The following is an 18,703-nucleotide window of genomic DNA, read 5'->3' on the forward strand; positions in this document are numbered from 1 at the left end:
ATCCAGTGTAACCACAACCTGCAAATAGTCTGGGAGTCCACCTAAGGATGCTGTGCTCCATGACCCTGTGACTGCACATCTTTGCCTTCTCGAATCCACGGGAGATTATCTTCCCCATTGCCCCCAGCGCTGTCTCCTGCTGCTCCTGACTGGACCTTCCTTGTCTAGGGCTGTGACTGCAATCTGTCCCCATTACCACCTTGGCAGTGTTGATTGCCTGTGGGACTGCGTTGGGGTTGTGCTTGGCCCTGGGCCTGTCCCCTATGTTGGGCAGCCCCACTCCTGCTGCTTGCTGGACATGAGGTGAGGTATCTACAGTCCTGAGCTGTGCATGATGGAGCCTGGCCCCATGCCTCCTCCCCGGGTGAGGGCCATGGATTTTGCACCCCACTACTTCCCCAGTGACCCTGGAGCACTATTGCGTCCCTTTCCCCATTTAATCGCAAAGCTTTTATTGTGAGACAGCCCATCAGCTGCTTGTTGTCAATCATCAAGAAGCCAAATGAATGGGCAGAAACACGGAGTCAACTATGTCTGACGTAAAGACAGGTTTTTCCTTTTCTCACAGAGAAAGAATATGAAGTAATAAATATTTGCTCTGAAGGACAGATTAGGATCCCTTGCTGGTTTTCCTCTTATTTGCAGGACCACCCAGTGTTTGAAATGAGAGAGACACCAGCAAGGCTCCTGTAAATGCCCCAAAGGGTGATAAATCTTTGCCCAGAGGGGAATAGAAAAAAGGACAGATGGACTTGCTACTAGAAGTGACCATGGGAATAGCCACATGAGCAGAGACAAAGAAAATGAAAGAACTTGAGGGATGTGAAAAATCTTTATCAAGGAAGATACTAAGAAAAAAGGGCTTCACAAGCAGACTGTTTGAGCTCTTACGGAGAAACAGACCAAAGATGCAGGGAATTTTGACAAAGAGGCAGCATCAGTACAGGAGTCCTGAGCCCATGTCCCACCTCTTGCCATACCTTCCTACTGCTATTCTATAGCTTATGGGAGAGCCTGTACTTGGGGGACGCCAGCCCATGAGCCAGAGCAACACATAGAATTAGCCCTACCCGATACAGTCTTGTAAAAAAAAATCACAGCTCACCAGCAAAAGAAAACGGGCATCTGATAATCAGAGGTGATGGAACCCTTTAAGAGGTTTCTTTCTGTTGTACTATTTGCAGTCACACACTTTAATCCTTAGTGCTTTGTGTAAAATTTTGCCATTTCCAAATGCGACAGAAATTGCTTAGACATTTTGTTCTGGATTGCCCTGCACCTTTTTGTTACCTGAACAAAACTCTGCAAAAAGAGAAGTAATTACTCTGATCTTGACCAATATCGTGCAGGACACAACAATGGCACGTGCAGAGAGTACTCTCCACTCTTTGCAGGTGTCTTGCAAAGGTGTACGACTGGATTATCTTCTGCCTTTCAGCAGGGTAGGTTCTCAAAACGTGACAGCTGCAGGCATATACATTGCTCACAATAAGGGCAGCACAGACATCCTATCAAAGCGTGTAATTTTCTGTAGAGCACGGAAAAGCCAGTCTTCCCATTTTCAGACAGAGGACTCTGAAGCCCACAGGCAGCTCTGCACATGAAGTGAGTGGCACAGCTCCTGCCAGGAAGCTGCGTTGCCTGCTCACCAGCTCTGCCTGTGCCCGCAATCTCCGCCCCCGCTGCGGCAGCCTGAGAGCTTGGGCTGACCAGTCCCATCCCTGGTGGAAGTGCCCACGGCCAGCATCAGAGGTGCTGGGAAAACAAAAGGAAGCAAGACGGGGTTTATGGACAGGGTCTGTCGCAGACCACTGGCTCGAGTGGAGAAAATGAGTAAGCTGCTTCTTAAACAAGTAGCTAGAAATAAGCAGAGAAGAAAGTTGTTAGTATTTGACATTTCAGCTTGTGAGACACAGAAAAATCACATGCCCCCCATGCTGAAACATACTTAGAGCTTTCTTAAATAATAGATGGTAAATTCTTATAGAAGAATTGAACCCAATTTAACCAAGGTAGAGTAATTCTGTGCTAGGCTTCCTGCTGTCCAGTTCAAATTAACTGCTCACTGAGGTAAAAATGTTATTTTTATATACAGACCCACACAAGCACCCCCAGCAAAGGTTTATATTCTGAATACATAAAATTAACAATTAGCAGAGAACGAATAAATAATACGTGTTAATGGGTAACGCCATTGAAAGGCAACAAAATTACATGGTACACAATTAAATTGTGGAACACACTATTTATCCTCTGCAGCCACTAACCCCGCTGGCAAGGGCTGCTCTGGACAGGAGGTCAGGCTAATGGAGCCATGAGTTCACCGGGTTCATCTTATCTGTCCCGCACACCACCTGGTCAGTGATTGCAGACACTATTAGTGGCTGCTGCCTCCAGTCTCAGGCGTGGAGGCTTCCTAAGACCATCCTCACTCTCTTGGGTTGCTTCCTATCAAGAAATCCTTGAGCCAATTTTGAGAAGAGGGAGCAGGCACTGACCACTGGCAGAAACACCACTGCAAATGAGATTGACTTTAATAGAAAGGTTTTCTTCTGTCTGGTTGTCAGAAAACCGCTCTCTGGAGATGCTGGAGGATGCACGTTTGTGAGGTGAACCCATTATCCCCAGGGCAGAGGAAAACTTCCCGGGAGTAATGAGCCGCAATGCCTGATATGAAGTGGGTATGCACACATACTCGGCATTTACCTGCTATTCATGTGTTTGATTTTGAAATGAAGTGAAAAAATGCACAAATATCAAATACGCTTGACAGCCAACACCACATAATGGTGGTCAGTTCAAATACAGCCTGTTCCTTTGTAGCGCACCTGCTATTCCTACCCAGTCGTGTTAGCCCCCACATACTCTTTCTTGATGCTGATTCCCTCCTTTAAGGCAAGTAGGCATACCCCAAAGCCTAGATCAACAGATGCTTTACACTTTGATACAGCCACCCTTCAGCACCAAACAGAAATGAGAGGACATTCTTCCTGATTGTGGAATCCTCAGCAAACACCACATTACTTCAGTTAGCTCTGATATGAATATCCTGCTTTACTTTCCAAGTTGACAAGGCATAAGGAATTAAAAATATATTTATTCTGGATCATTTTTACCAACAGAGGGAAAGCTAAATCTGTTTGTGACTTGCCTGCTTCTGCCAGTATGCCCCTGAAAAGCAGACTAGCTTTGAAAGACAGAAACCACAGAGAGCACCAGCAATCACAGGATTCCCCCGAATCAGGGTCAAGGCCTACACTCATCAACCTCGAGTAAAGTGGTTTTGGTAAACCCAAGTCAGGTACCTAAAGCAATACAGGCTTCCCATAAATGCCGAGACAAAGCCTTTTACTTTGATCTGACTGATGTTTTTGAGTTGACTGAGACTAGACAGGAACCAAACTGCAGTTCCCACATGCAAATGCTGATCCAACATCTGCAATGTTTGTGGGACAGATAGCTTTCATCTTGGTTAGACTGTCCTGAATAGAGGAAATTACACATGCAAACAGGGATGTGCTCTTCCTTATATTCATCTGTGTTCTTCTGATTTCAGATATGTTTGGGTCCAAGTTCTCTGTGATGACCAGAATGGGGCAAACAGAATTTGATACATATTTGGTATATCTTCATTTGATAGCCTTACAAGCTAATTCTATTATTTAAGAATGCAGTAGATGATATTAAAAACACATACTGAATATCACATCGGATAGCACAATCAAACATATCGTAAGGTATAGAGTATTCATAAAGGATCAGAAGACAAAATGCCAGAATACCATCCATATGCCAGTGAACAGAATGCATCGAATGAATGGGTAAATGTGACTAAATCGCTAGTATCATTTTATCAGTTCACAATTATCACTGCCAAATCAAAGCAGCTGTCTGTTATTTGCCCAATAGCCACACGTTATTTTCCTTCATTACTCAACCTGCTTTAGTTTGATCCTATATAAGCTTAAAACTTTGGAATAAAAATACGGCCTGTATGGAAATTTGCTGTGGGATTGCAAAAGACATAGAGCTTGCCAAAGAAAATGAACTCTAAAAACTGTTTTCCTTGTTTATGTGCTCTCTCCAGGCCCTCTTGTTTATGTAAGGGTTCAATATATGATCAAGTTACCTTGCGTCAGCCAGGCTGTGGTAATTGTTTGTGTGTGCATTTTTGGCCCATAGTGAATGCAAGAAAATTTAACTCAGTTTAAGCCTCTTTCACTGCAGGCAAACCTAACACAACTTACGTTACATTCCCTGTGGGGTAGGAGCGTGCACCAAACTTGCACACTGTGATATGCTACGTCCCAGGAGCTTGACGCTGTGTCTGAGGCCCAGGGTTGTGAAAGGTACCCTAAGAGCTGCAGGACAGCTTGTCTTTCTTCTGCAAGTATATTGCACAGGCACACAAATGAAGGACTTACCTGCCATGCCTCAACCTTCTTAATGTCTGCACAGGATCCATTAGTGAAGAGTCCTTTCCCAGGGGTACAGGTATATATATCCTGCAAGGCATGGGCAATAGAATATACTGCCAAATACACATTATAGGATATCCGCAAGTGCGTGTAGTCCATGTATGGTGTCTCCACACTAGTGATGTTCTCATCCCCTGTGCATGGAGGTCGGAAGGCAGCCGTTCCATTTCCAGCTCCCAGTCCTTCTTCATGGCCCTTGTGGAAGGATGTTGAAGCTGGAGAATTTTTGGACCCATCGGGGAGATAGCAGTTGAACGTCTCCTCCCAAAACTCCTTGGCAAAGCCATTGTTGGTGGACTTCTTGGGATGCACCTTCTGCAGGAACTCACGAAAGCCTGGGATCTGTCCTGCCTTCAGTGCAAATCCAATGGTGCTGCCGATGACGCGGAAGAACTCTGGCATGGCTATCAGGGAAGAGCTGGCCCAGGCCTCACTCGCCAGCCAGATCTTGCCGGTGATGTTTCGCCTGACAATCTCTTTGATGAGGGGCTCCAGGTCTGGGCCGCTGGAGAAAACAACGATCACCCTTGCTGTGGAGTTCTGGATGACCTCCACCACCTGCTGGATCTCCTCTTCGTCCGAGTACTGGGAGATGAGCTCACTAAAATCAATGCAGATGTCTCTCTCCTCTGCCTCCTCCCGAAATTTTTCAATCCCTGGCCGGCCATAGTCATCGTCGGCTGCAATTGTTCCCACCCAGTTCCAGCGAAAGTACTCGATGATGTCTGCCATTGCCGTGGCCTGATGCTCGTCATTGGGGATTGTACGGAGGAAGGACTTGAACTGGTTTTTATTGCTCAAGAGACGACTGGATGAGGCATAGCTGACCTGTGAGAACACAGTGAACAAGCAAAACACACCGTGAAGCGAACTGCCTGGGAATAAATTGCCTACATTTATCTAGCATCACTGTCAACCTGTGTAACCTCGGATGGGATGAAGCTGAGCACCACACTGTCAGGCACAAACTCTCAGTTTGTGGCTGCACATGATCCTTTCTGAGAGTCTGTATGTTCTTGTAGCTGTGACTGTCTTACAGAGGCACACGTACAGGACCAGCTGCTTGGACCCAAGAGACTGGAGCAAGCTCATGTCCACCTGTAAGGTCAAGGATCTGAGGGAGAGAGATGCTGACACTAGCTTGGAGGAATGGCAAAGAGGTGAGCCTGCACGGGTGGCCTACATGCACCTCACTGCACTCCCTGCCAAATCCAGAAACAAGAAGAATGTGTCTTTTAGATAAATGAGGGCAATGCACGTAATTCAGACAAAATGCAGACTTCCTCTGTCCTGAACCAGCCATGAGAGAGCAGGCTGGTATTGCCATCCTGGACCTACTCTGAAGAGCAATGTCTGTCTCTCCTTGCCTCTCACCTCTGTCCCCATCCTTAGGCTCCATCAGGCACCATATGCGTGTTATATACAATCCTGCCAGCTGAAGTAAGAAGAATGTGATGTATATCAGTTGCCTTGACCTTGTGGAGTGTTAAGGCAATGCCGGTCAATACTACCTTAGCAGTATTTCCTCATTGCTGGCCAGAATCAGCAAAGAAGCCAGTAGACAGTCCACGCTCCATGAGCCACCATGTTTTACAGTTAAAATGGGATTTTATTTCCTTTTCTAAAACCATCAAGAAATATTTTTTTTTCTTAATCAGAACAAGTGCCATATGCTCTTAAGATATAATTTGGATTTTCTACAAGTAGGAAGAAAGCCATAAAACCTAGAAGAGAATACTTTAAAGATCTGGAGAAGTTTTAAAACTCACTTATCTTTGCATTCTGAGATTCGTATTTGAACTCTTTAGGAGTCACTCTCACTTTGAAAAAGTCTTCTATAAACAGTTCATTTTGTACAAAGTGGAAATTTACAGAAAACCTTATCTCATCCTTAAACTCTGGCATTTAATTTTTCTGCAAGAAGAAAGAAAAGGAGGTCTCCTAGTGCAGTTTCAGGGGCCACAGGAGCAAGTCCTCCTTTCACAGAGCTATACTTTCCCCTGGACAGGCTCCTGCCCAGTGCTACTTTCATCTCTTAAAACCTAGTGCGAGGGGGTACAGGCAAAGTACCCCACTCCTGCATGTGCTGTAAGGGTACACTGAGGTGAGATACTGAGAAACAGAACTGGAGTCATAACATTTTCAGTTCCTACGTCAACGGAATGAGTAATGAGCCTTAAATTAATTGTAAAATATACCTCCGACTTGTACTGAAAGGCAGGGTCTATTAAGCATGGATTTGGTAATGGCCTTGTTATAAATGGCAGTGATAATGCATATTCTAATACCGCCCAACAACTCCCAGTTTAAAAGCTTGTTTTCAGTGGTCATACTTCAGCCACCTGGCTGAGATTTCGTTCCAGAACTGAACCTTCTGACATCTACCCCTTTCAGTGACCTCTAGATAAGGCTACTGCCTCGTAGCAGAAACACCATTCCCTGTGCAAAGGGAAAGTCTGAGTACTGCAAACATCTCTTATGTTCAGTCCAACTCACCGACCATTCTCAGCTGCCCTTGTTCACCTGGTAATGCGATGTGTAAATTAACAGTAAAAAATGTTATATATCTATATATGCTTTATATATATATATATATAAACAATATAAAAAGCCATCATGGTGTTTATTACACACTACCTTCCAATGCTACTCTGGGCAATGCCTAAATAGGATGTATTGGTCTTAGCTTAAACCATTCTTGCCCTGCTCAGAGACCAAACGTCCATTTTTTTTAAGACTCCTGTGAGAGAGTTAGGCTGATGACAGTAAATGGGCAAGATATATTACTGTGCACCAGGCAGACAAGAATCCTTCCCTCTTCATTTGTGGTGCAGGTGGGAATTGGAACCCTGGCTGAAATAAAGATATATCCTCTCAGGGCAGACTGAGAGTGTGGTGTGACACAATCTTGTTACAGGGGCTGCTGTGAGCTCTGGCACCTGTATTCATTTTAGAGGAGGAATTTGAAACGTTAGGCTATATAAGGCAATACGTAAATGAATAAGACCAAGCGCTTTTTCCAAGGTTGTCTTCAGTGTGGAAATCTAAAATCAAGAGCAACAACATTAAGCTATAATATGCCAGCCTCATAGTCTGCTTAGGGTCTTTGCAGAGCAACAAGTTCATTAAACAAAAGGATGGGACCATGGATACTGGCACTGGCACCTGTAGAGTCAGCAGACAGCAAGAAGGATGCTGCGACACAGGAGCTGGCACAACTACACCACCACACAGATGACCCCAAGACAAGGAGGGGGCATATCCACACACTCTCACAAGCCCTGTTTTGGAGGCTTTAGGGCAAAAGAAAGGCCGGTCAGCCCAGAAGAAACCTGCACAGCACCTGATCAGCAGAAGCAACAACTTTACTGATCCCCTACATTAATGATCAGAGATACTGAGAGACCTAAGAGTAGCTGGCAATGACTGAGGTCCGCCTTAAGTGGGCTCTGTGGGAGTTGGGCATGACTAGACAGTGACCATGGTGAAGTAACATCACAACTAAACTGTCAAGGCTGGCAACTGCCAATGACTGACATAAATTACTCATGTTCACAGACTAAACCACTCTAGAGGACTCTAGTCCTCCTAGACTAAGTTGCTGTTGGCTGAATCTTGTTATTGGCTGCTTGGTAAGCTTTGTGTTTGGGGATTGCAAATTGCTAGCAAGACATATTTCTACCATCAGAAAACCTCTACGTTTTGTATTGTTTCTCTCCTTGCGGTTCTACTGGAAATGGCAAAGATTAAACAAGCCACGGAGACTGAGCTCCTCTTGAGATCTTCCCATGTGCAGTTAGGACACATTGGCAGAGAGTGGGACAGAGAAGCTGCCACAGCCACTGCACATACCTGTACTGGCCCAAATACATTTCTGGCAAATGTGATCCTGAAGACTTGTATCTCTGACTAAAAAAAATATTTGGTTTGATTTGACGTAATAAGTTTGGAGGGAAGTAGACTGCTTTCTTTCATCTAAACTGTTGTCCCACTTTAAAAGCCAGTGCTCCTCATCGTCCTGTTGCCCCTCAGCCTTCCAAGGATGTATTCGTACAGCTAAAGCCATTGCCTTTCTAAACCTTCCTTTATTTGAAACAGAGATGGAGCGCATAAGGCAGCAGTGCAGTTCCCTGTCCTAGTTCTACAACATACTTAAAGATCCCCTCCAAACAGCAATACCCCCAGCTGTACCTAAATAAGAGAAGTGAAAGCATACCTGAGGTATGTAAAAGAGTCCCAGCAGATTGGCCACAGCGGTAGAGATGCCAGAGCCGGTTGCTCCCACAACTGCAATGGTGGAAGGGATATGTTCTGAGCAGTTGCAGAATTCATCCAGGTTCAAGGAGTCGATCTTGTTCTGGGCCACAAAACTCAGTGTGGCCTCGAGGGCTTTAGAGACTGTATTGCACGTGTCAAATATCCTGTATCCTAGCGTCATGTTGGGAAGGAGTGTTGGGCTACTGTTTATTTCTTCTATGGCAAAGATCATAGCCTGGAGCCAGCGGAAGCCTCGGAAATTATACCTGGGGGAGCAAAAATAAAAGTAAAATAGAGTGAGAAGGAGGGAAACAGAGGAGAGGAGACCAGGACTGAGAGGAGAATTCCAGATACAAAAGACAAAAGCAACTTATGCAATTTCTTGCGTCCTACTAAATTTGGAAAGTTTTGCTTTTGTGTTCAGTGGTTACAGGAAAGGCATGTATATGCTACAAGATTTTATGCTGGTTTTCAGCTCTTCAGTGTGGGAGCTCACTTCAGAGGATATGAGGATGAGATGAACTTTTCTACGTCCTCTAAAGTCTGGGAAGGTGTTGGGTCTGGCCTGTGCCTTCTGCTCAGTACCCTAAACCTGGATCTTGTCATTCCTGAGCAAATGCTCTGACACAAAGCTACACCTACTCGGTTTCCTTCCCAGCTCCTCTGACATGTTTCTGAATGCAGATGGCAGTGTCTGCTAAGCCTCTGCTGAGCGCGATGCTGCCAGGGACTTGGGCTCAGGGATACTCAGTGTGTCAGCTCCTCCTGGCTTTAGATGTCTCGATGCAAACGTGCCTGGTAGCTCTGCTCAGGGAAATTTGGCCTCACATCACACACCTCACACTGTGAGAGAGGGCACAGTCAACCCGTTTATACCAAAGAACAGAGGCATGCTGTAATTGTAAATCCCTGCTTCCTAACTTGTTAATTAGATACTTCAGTGTTTTCATTAAAGGAATAACTTTTCTCTTTATTATAGTGCTGTCGTACATTTGCTTTAGACACAAGATCAGAAGATGCCGTGAGACCTGGCCGGTGAAATTGAAACAGCATTTTTTGAAGCCTCCTCTGTTCTCTAAAATGGAACAGCTGAGTTTTCTGACTCTCTCACAGTTGTGCATAGAGCTAACCCAGAGCTGGGGAGTGGTGGCAAGTGTGCGCTGCAGGACCTGGGAGTCCCTGTTTAGAGCATCGCCTGGGCTGGCAGTGAAAGAAGCTGGTGTGGGATGAGTGACTACTTATCCAAAAAAGAGAGAAGCCTTTTTTTTGTGGAAAGCAGCAGGAAGAAAGTTGCTTTGGTATGTTTTATTCTCAAGTTTTACCTAATGTGTTTTCTCCTATAAAGCTGCAAATGCAACCAGTTGTGTGCCTGAGAAGCTGCCATGTTTTAGAGTAATTCAGCTGGAATGACAGAATCTTTCATGAACTGAAACGTGCTTTTCCTTGTAATGCACTATACGGGTCAGGATAGCGGTTAGTTTGCAGTTTTGTGTTGAGTTGCGGCTAGAAATGGGAAAGTGTCAAAGCTGTTGTGCTCGAGATCCATTGAAAAAACTGACTGACCCCAGAACTGGAAGAGCCTGGGAAAATAGCCTGCCCAAGAACAGATTCTATATGAAATGGTAAGCTTTAGATTTCATGAGTGCCATTGTGAAACATTTTGAGAGATGTTTCCATTACAAAGGTGAAGATTTCGAAAGATAAGCTTCATGAAATCATGAGCTTCCAATCCCTGAGATATGTGACCTGAACATTTTTTAATTGCTGGATTAAATGAGCTGCTTCCAAAGTTGATGTTAGCTGTGTCTGACTTCTTTAAAGCTGAATGAACATAGCCACATTACTTCCGTTCCAGGAGTTTTATCTGATTTATCTGGGAACTATAGATACCACATCTAAGGTTTCTCTTTAAGTCTTAAAAACATCATTTATTCAACTTCGTTTCACCTGCTGCAGACATCTTTGGCCAATTTCCAAATAAGGTTCTGCTCTGAGGTTGTACCTCAAAGACCCGACAGCACGGTTTCATTACAAATGTCTTCAAGTCAAAAAGTTTGAGGCCAATAAAAATCCTTGGTTATCATTTACGACCAAAGGGACAGCTAGCTATTTTAAGATCACCCGTAAGAAAATGGACACCCTTTAGAACACATGACATGTGGGTTACAGTTAGAAGTAATTTGGTCATTTAGATTATTTTTTGCTCTAGTTCCAAACCATTAAAGAGTGAGATGAAACGGAAAAAATAAAAGGAGAAGTCTCAGAGTGAACACGGCAGTGAGTGTTGTGCACAGAAAAAGATGTGCTGGGCACACTGCACCGCTTCATGTGGTCAGTAATGCTCGCTGGGATGATTGGCAGCAAAGAGAGGTTTTGTGACACTTCTTTTTAAAAAGCTAAAGGTGTTTACAGATACTTTGAATTAAAATGAAAATAGGATTTGAAGCAAGAAACTATATTCAGGCTCCTCATGTAAAAGAGAAAAATCTGAAAGCATTTTCTATATTTAAAGCGATGACTGCTGAGAAGCTGGGAAGTTCAAAGGTACCACTATACCACTGTGAAAAGCTACACGCATTTGAGTATGTGTAAAAGTAAATTTAAGCCTGCTCACATTAAATTATGCAGGCGGAGTATGATGCGGAATTATTTTGCCTGCTTGACAGCAATTCAGTTTAATTTTTTTTTTTTTAAATGCAGCAAGGTGGTGTCTTCAAAAGCTGTGAGAACTGGGCTGTCTTCTCCTTGACTTCAGAAGACGTGTTTGCTGTTTAATTCGCTAAACGCAGACTAAGGCCCATGATGCACAATTTCTTTTATTTTTCTTTCTGACATATGTTCCTGATGAATGCTTATTTACAGCACAAGGACTGTATTTCAGGTACTTGAGTTTGGATTGGTTTTATTTTGGAGAGGAAAGGAGGGCAGGGGATGTTTTCTGGGAGCTAGACTCCAAAATGTCTTTGAAAGGCTTTTGATAATTTACCTCAAACTAGCCTGGACAGGAGACCTGCAGTTCTCTTCAGTTGTACCTCTGCTGATAGCAGCATCAGCAGATCGGAAGAAAAGGATCAGATGGGATGGAGACAAACACACCTCGCTCTGTCTTCTCTAATACCTGATAGAGCTTCAGACAAGGTCTCATTTTGTTAACTGATACAGTGTCGTATCAGTACAGTACCAGAGCTAACACGGTTAGATGGTTCTGGTCAGATGAAGGCAGTGCCACTAAACTGGACTAAATGAAGCAAGATTTCATGATTCCTTCCATCCCTGTGAATGGAAATGATGTGGATAAATTCTCTCCCGCTATACCGTAAGGCCCCAGCAAGGGGCTGCAGATAGGCTCCTCTTGGGTTGCTGTGTACATGAGTGATGGGTAAGAGCAGCCTTTGGATCCAGCTGACCTCCTGTGCAATGCTGCTGCTGTGGCTAATATGACTAGTCACTGGAATGCTCTGTCAACCATGCAGAAATTTGACCAGTAACTTCCATGAAGAAATTGCAAAGGATTTGCTAGCAGAAGAAACCTTCTCGTTAGATTTCCAGAAGCTTTAAACAGCCACTGGCATTTTCGTGGTGGGAAATAAGTAGCCCCCCAAAACTTGTTTTTTCTGCCATATTACTTAACAGGTACGTTGGCGTAGTCTTGTATTTTAACATTTCTGAGATGTGGGGCTATGAAAAGTGGTCATTAAGCTCTAAAAGAGAGTTTAATATAAACAATTCAGTGCCCAATCAGTGTAGATAGAAATTTTTATTTACACTCAGTTCTTTAAATGTTTCCCCTCTCATGCCCGTTCCCCCACCTGTCAGAGTATGCAACCCACTGAGTTTCTATTCCCAGGTAGGAGCACAAACAGGGAAAGAGAAATCAGAAATAATTCCTCCACAAATCCTCATCTTAATCTTCACATCTCCAGGGGACAGATTATCTTTGCAGTGGCCCCGTTTGCTAGACAGTAAACTCACAAGATCTCACTGATTCCTGTAGGTTTCTTTCTAGTTGATATAAAGGTGTCTATCCATGGGTGCTCAGGATGGCTTAAATGTCTCAGCCAATGTTACAAAGTAAGGGTATATAATTTAAGGGACATAAGCTCACTGCAAGGTTTGAGCTCCTGTAGCCCCATCCTCTGTCTCTGTTTCTTTGTCTGGTTTGGTTTGAACAGCTCACGCTGTCTGGATCCAGCAGGGAAGATAGTGCTGATTCTTTTTAGTCTCCATAAAGGACCGATTCACAGCCTCCTGTGAATTCATGACCTTCATTTATCAAAACTAAGCTAAAAGCAATAAAATATGAAAATGATATGAAAATATGAAGGAAAAGAAGTAATGCAAAAAAGAAGTGGAATGTAAAAAAGACGTACAGTAAAAGCTGTAAATACAGCTTTCACTTACCCTCCCATATCCGACAGGTACTTTTATTCAGGAATGGTGGCACAGCCTGCATATGCCTCTCAGCTCACCCCAGTACTCCTCTTTCTCTAGTGGTTGTATGCACATACTAATTTCTCTGTCCTCTCTAGATTTCCAGTACATTAATTACATGTTATTGCTGCTACTACCACTGCTATTACTAAGCTATGCAGAGGGGAGACCTTCAGTTGTTTGTTGGATTCCTGCAGTCAGTAGGTATAATGAGTTGCTTACCACTCTTACAAGCTAGAGCTATGGGTAAGGGTAATTGTGCAGACCAAAGAAAAGTAAAAATTAAAAAATTGAAATTAAGAAGGTGGGTGGAAGAGAAAGCAGAAAAGGAAATAATTTCATCTTAGGGAGGAGGTTCTAAATATCATGTTATGCATTCAGTTCTCCAGCAGGATTAGCAAATACATCCACAAGGAGCAGAATTAAAATTCTCTTTTCTCTCAGATGGACAGACAGACTGGGTGAGCTAGTGTCCCGGAGCCATGCTGTGTGAAGTCCTGCACTACGACATGGGGATGATGTCTCACCACAGTTTCACAGCCTGAAAGCTGTGCGTCACAATGTGGGACCTTGGCTAGATTGCTGATCAGAATATGGGGAATATGCATTAAAAATGATGGCCCTGTGACACCATATTGGCAGCACTGTATCTCAGCTCAGTAAAGATACATCCTCATTATAAAGAGTTTGTTACAGTAGGAGGAATCTATGGGTACCGCCCATCTGTGCAATATTGCTAACAATAATACTAATGATACTACCACCACCACTACTGCTAATCTACCTGAAATCAAGAAAGAACAGAAAAATCAGGTTATGAATAAGCCTCTGTGGGTGCTGACAGGGTATGGGGGTCAGGGACTGCTTGTGCTGTGCTCAGCCTCTGCCTCCACAGCACGTCAGATATGCATCAGCAAATGTTATAAGGAAAGTTGCTGTAACAGCACACACAAAGGTACACAAAGGAAGGTGTATTTATATCAAATGCGGGATACTTGATTGCTTAAACAACAAGCCATGTAAGTATTGCTGAAGCATTGGAAACAAAATTGCTGTCACTTTCCATACTCCTATCTGACATTTGGTGTGGCAAAATCATGAGTTAAGTTTTCACTTTGGTCTCTAGAACTCAGTGCCTAAAGTGTGAAGACGCATTTTCAAGAGAGTCAGTCCCAAAAGAATGGAGAACAGATCGTTACTGTTCCCTTTTCCTTTCACTGCTGAGTTATGTGTATAGTTTTCCAAATAATCATGTACAAGGTATGCACAGTAGGTTCAGGCCAGTACTTATGTTGAGCTGGGGAGAAAGGTTCCATGCCACAAGAGTATGAAGGGTGTGAAAACTGAAAGAGTGGAGAGAAAACTGTCCTACCTGTTTTGAGAAGCCCTGTTTGGGAGCATAGATATGGCACTGAACACAACCAAATGTGTGGGAAGACATCCAAACAGCACAGATCAGACTGAACAGTCCTCAAAAGAAAGGAAAGCCACGTTATCTTAAACTTTGATACTGAACTCCAGAAGAGACAGGGGCATACCACCTGCAGGGTTTCAGTGGAACCCTTAGGTCTTTTCTTTGTCCCAAAGCAAGGAGCTTGTCATATGGTGTGATGACTTGTTGCTGTTGCTGCCTAATGGAGGAGTATGAGGAAAGAGAGAGGATGCCCACATACTCATAGAGTGACCCGGGTCTAATTTTCTTATGTGACACGAGACACATCTTCCTATGTAATAAAGAGATTAAAAGCTGTACACAGCCATCTAAAAAGGGTATAAAGTTGATTTGCCTCAGCTTTGAAAAGATACAGCAGTGTTGGAGAAGACTCAGAGAAAGGCAACAAGGGCAGTCAATGGTACGGAACAGATTTAGCACCTTTGGTTTGACCAGGTACGGCCATTCTTATGGTGCTTTAGTGGATTTCCCACCCTATAAAAGTTTTTGACACTACAAGACTGGAGAGATTTTACTTTGGAAAGAAACTAGAGTCTATCCTTTTTTTTTTTTTCCTTCTCCCCAGAAAATATGAGTTCACTCGTTCCAGACTAGCCACCTGCACAGAACTGAGGAAACTCAAATGTGATATGAAAGACTATCTCAGGACTTGAAGAATGTATTGAGGTCTTAAGAGTCAGCATGCACAACCCTGCCCCAAGCTACTACCTAATGATGGAGTCCAAAGCAAAAAGGACCGCTATGATTGTGTTGAGAGATCTCTGTGCAAGTCCAGTCAGAGGAATTTTCTGACTTAAATTCTAATAGAATAATCGTTTCAGGAAAAATACCTGCTCTCAATTGAACATGTACCAATAACAACGAAAACATCATAGCACATAAGCTGTCCCTTGGATTAATTACCTTCATCAAGAAAATCTGATGACCAGTCTCAAAAAAAAGTCTTCCCAACCCAATCTCTTTTGAATTAAATCTTTCCTAGAAGTGGACGTTTTCTGGTAAAGACATGTGCAATGAAGGAACTTCCAGTCATCTCTGGTCCAATCAATGCCTTCTTCCTATTTAGTTGGTACCACCTTTGCAGATAGATCCCTGCCTGTCATTAAATATTCTCTCTGTTTGCATTATTCACAATTTATCCAGCTGCTTGAAGGAGCGTGGCAAAGTGGCGCAAATGCGTCTTCAGTGAACTCCTCTCTTTTGCACCTGCAACTTCTTGGTGCAGGGGTAAGAGGGACACAGATTCTACCCAGGCAAATTTCACGTGAAGGATGTCTTTTAGCAGACCAGGTGCCTTCTGCCACCCCAAAGGATCTCCCATTGTGCCCCTAAAATGGCTGGTCCAGCTTTTCAGGATTTGCCTGTTGTTGGCAGTGCTACCTCATTAACAAATCTTTTGGCAACCACACACTTGTAGTACTCCTGTGATCTGTTCCAATAATGTGACCATGTCCAGGGAGCCACCGAGGCTAACCCAGCACTGACAGAAATTAAAGCTATGTTCAGTTTGCAAGTATCTGTACTGTCCTGTCTGCCACCTGGAGCAGGTGAAGAACACAACAGAGATGAAAACATCCATCGCTTTTCAGAATTCCACTTTTAAAATGTTGCATCTGGGAGAGAAAGAAACGCTGAAAATCTGGCAGAGCTTATATGTCCATGAAGCAGACATTTCACATACTTTTATTTAGTTCATGACTTCCTTGTGCATGCACAGAAGAAGCCAAAAGAAACCCTGCTTAATTACACTTCTTTCTGCGTGCTCACTATGAGACCATCTGGGGATGATCTCATAACCTAGATGGATGTGTCCTGCTCAGTGTCTCAGCAGGAAACCACACCTGGAATCTGTAAGCACAGCAGGAAAGCTGTCAGCTATTCTTCATTACTGTCTGCAACAAAAGTGTGCTCGATCCCCAGTCTAGGATGAGCGATCCAAATAATTCCAGGTATACAATTTTTCACATATGATTACAGAAGAGGTCCCGTAACACTGAATTGTTTTCCCATGCATGGTCATGACAAAATTCCACATCAATTTTTTATATTTTGTTTATAGGACATTTCACATGCAATCAGTTTCTGTCACGCTTTATGTGTATTATGTGCAGGGTTGTAAGGTTAAAAATTCCTCATGTTTCATCATAAAAATGGCTAACTTTAATAAGAAGATACTTTGTTTTCATGTGCATTTCCCCCTCCAGTGTTAACTGCCAAAGACCTAAGACAGAACCTATATGCACTCTTTACACAGAAGAAAGGGACTTTGGATGACAAAAGCCTGGGTAAGGAGTTCAAGTCTGGGACTTGTCCTAAATAGACATCTATGTGTTCAGTGGGATTTTTCAAAAGCAGTGACCTATCTCACTTTCACCTCTTTACTTGTTTAGGCAACTAAACAGTTTGTAAAATCTTAGAAGATGAGAGGCAGAACTGGAAAAACAACCCCAAAATTTGATTTCTAACCTATTTTTCTCTGCATGACTGTAATCAAATGAACTTAAGGGCATTATGGATTATTTTCCATCCTTCTGCTAGGAAAGCAGATACTATTCAAATGTCCACTGTGAATGGCCAGATAGATTCATATTTTGGCAGCTTTGGGTAATACAAGGACTGCCCACTTTCATTGTCCAAATATTATTTATGTTACTATTTAATGTATGCACTTCCTGTATTTACATTCCTGTTTTATTCTATTATTTACACCATACTTTCCCATTGCCTCTACAAGCATCAGGTTACAGACGGTATTTACACAGTGTATAGCATGTCACCATAGCGAACAAAGGGCAAGACTCCCCCAACAAAACTTTTTATTTTTTTCTTTTTGCAGCTTACCTTATGCACTCCACTGATTCTGGTCTTGATTTTAGATCCTGGTCTTTAGCAGCCACTCCGAAATGAATAGGGAACAGTCCTCCAAGAATAATGTCTCCCTTCTTCTGTGCCCGCTGGTTTGGCCCATAGGCAGCTGTGTTCCAGGTAAATAGCAAAAGAATCAAGCAGCAGCTATATAAAGTCATTGTTCCTCTTTTCACCAGGGGGTTATAGGATGCAAAATTGGAAAAGGTGATGTAAGAAAGCAGATGTCGTAATGTCTAAACTTTTTCTTTCCTTAATACAGCACAGAGAGGATTTGGGACACATGTCTGCAGGGAGATACGCAACAGGGTGGGAGCCACAGTGCTGGTGTTTCTCCCTCTGTCTTCTCCATTGCAAAACAACAGTTCAGCAGTCCTTCCTTCTTCATAACCAAAGCATTATGGAGACCCCATCTCTGAAAACTGCAAAAGAAAGACATGAAAAGTGATCCCAGCTACACACCAGGACCCCACGCTGCCAGGGCAGTTCTGCATTGTCCTATCAACTCCTTAGTATGCCTCCATGGCCACCCCCACTCAACAACCCGTGCAGGATACATACTGACTTTGATGGAGTAAGTCAGACACCCCAGTGATGCCAGCCACACCTCCTCAAACAAGTGTCGTGGATTCCCTTGGATGCCTAATCCTCTATCACACACGTGAGGTGGGTGTCTTCCCACCGTCTTCCTATGGTTCTGCATGACTCTGGTCATGGAAGACCCTGTAAAAGCTGTGATCAGACCTCCATGAACAGAGCACACTATGGGAGACTTGGATGGGAAAGTGGGGAATAAGGAAGCATCAAATGCAGTAAGAATCCAACCTTCCTCTTAAGAAAAGAACTGTGATAATCTTTTGGTGTCGGTCCTTCCCCTCCTCACCAATGATCATTCTTAACTCTCTGGTTTGAATTTATCCTGGCTAAAACTGAAACAAGGTCACAAGAAAGACTTCTTTCGCATTCAAAGTGAGGATGACTTCCAGGGAAGCATTTGAAATCAAGATTATTCTCCATAATGAATCATGAAGGCTTGAAAGGTTCAGTGATCATGTCATTGCAAGCTTAGCTGTTGAGCTTTGAAGCCCACATCCTGGGGATGAGAAATATTGCAGCTTCTCTGTGCTTAATACATTTTCCCTCCAGCACGTTTACAGGCCTGCCAAATGAAGAACTAACTTAATTAAGGCATATGAAAATAGCTACGGCTGTGGGGGAG

At 43.4% G+C, this 18,703-nt stretch overlaps 1 protein-coding gene across 1 annotated transcript in view; it reads right to left on the reverse strand.

Annotated features, from left to right (window-relative positions):
• CASR (calcium sensing receptor) overlaps positions 1–17,645 on the reverse strand; it is a gene marked incomplete at both ends in the record, with an annotated part of 41,823 nt that extends 24,178 nt beyond the window's left edge. Inside the window, 3 exons of the mRNA XM_082498407.1 lie at positions 4,425–5,306; positions 8,695–9,001; positions 17,461–17,645. Coding sequence (XP_082354533.1) covers positions 4,425–5,306; positions 8,695–9,001; positions 17,461–17,645 — 1,374 coding nt within the window. The remainder of the gene's footprint in view (positions 1–4,424; positions 5,307–8,694; positions 9,002–17,460) is intronic.
• Positions 17,646–18,703: the final 1,058 nt, after the last annotated feature.

The sequence above is a fragment of the Vanellus vanellus genome (assembly GCF_965231255.1).
Source record: "Vanellus vanellus genome assembly, chromosome: 1".
Taxonomy (NCBI): domain Eukaryota; kingdom Metazoa; phylum Chordata; class Aves; order Charadriiformes; family Charadriidae; genus Vanellus; species Vanellus vanellus.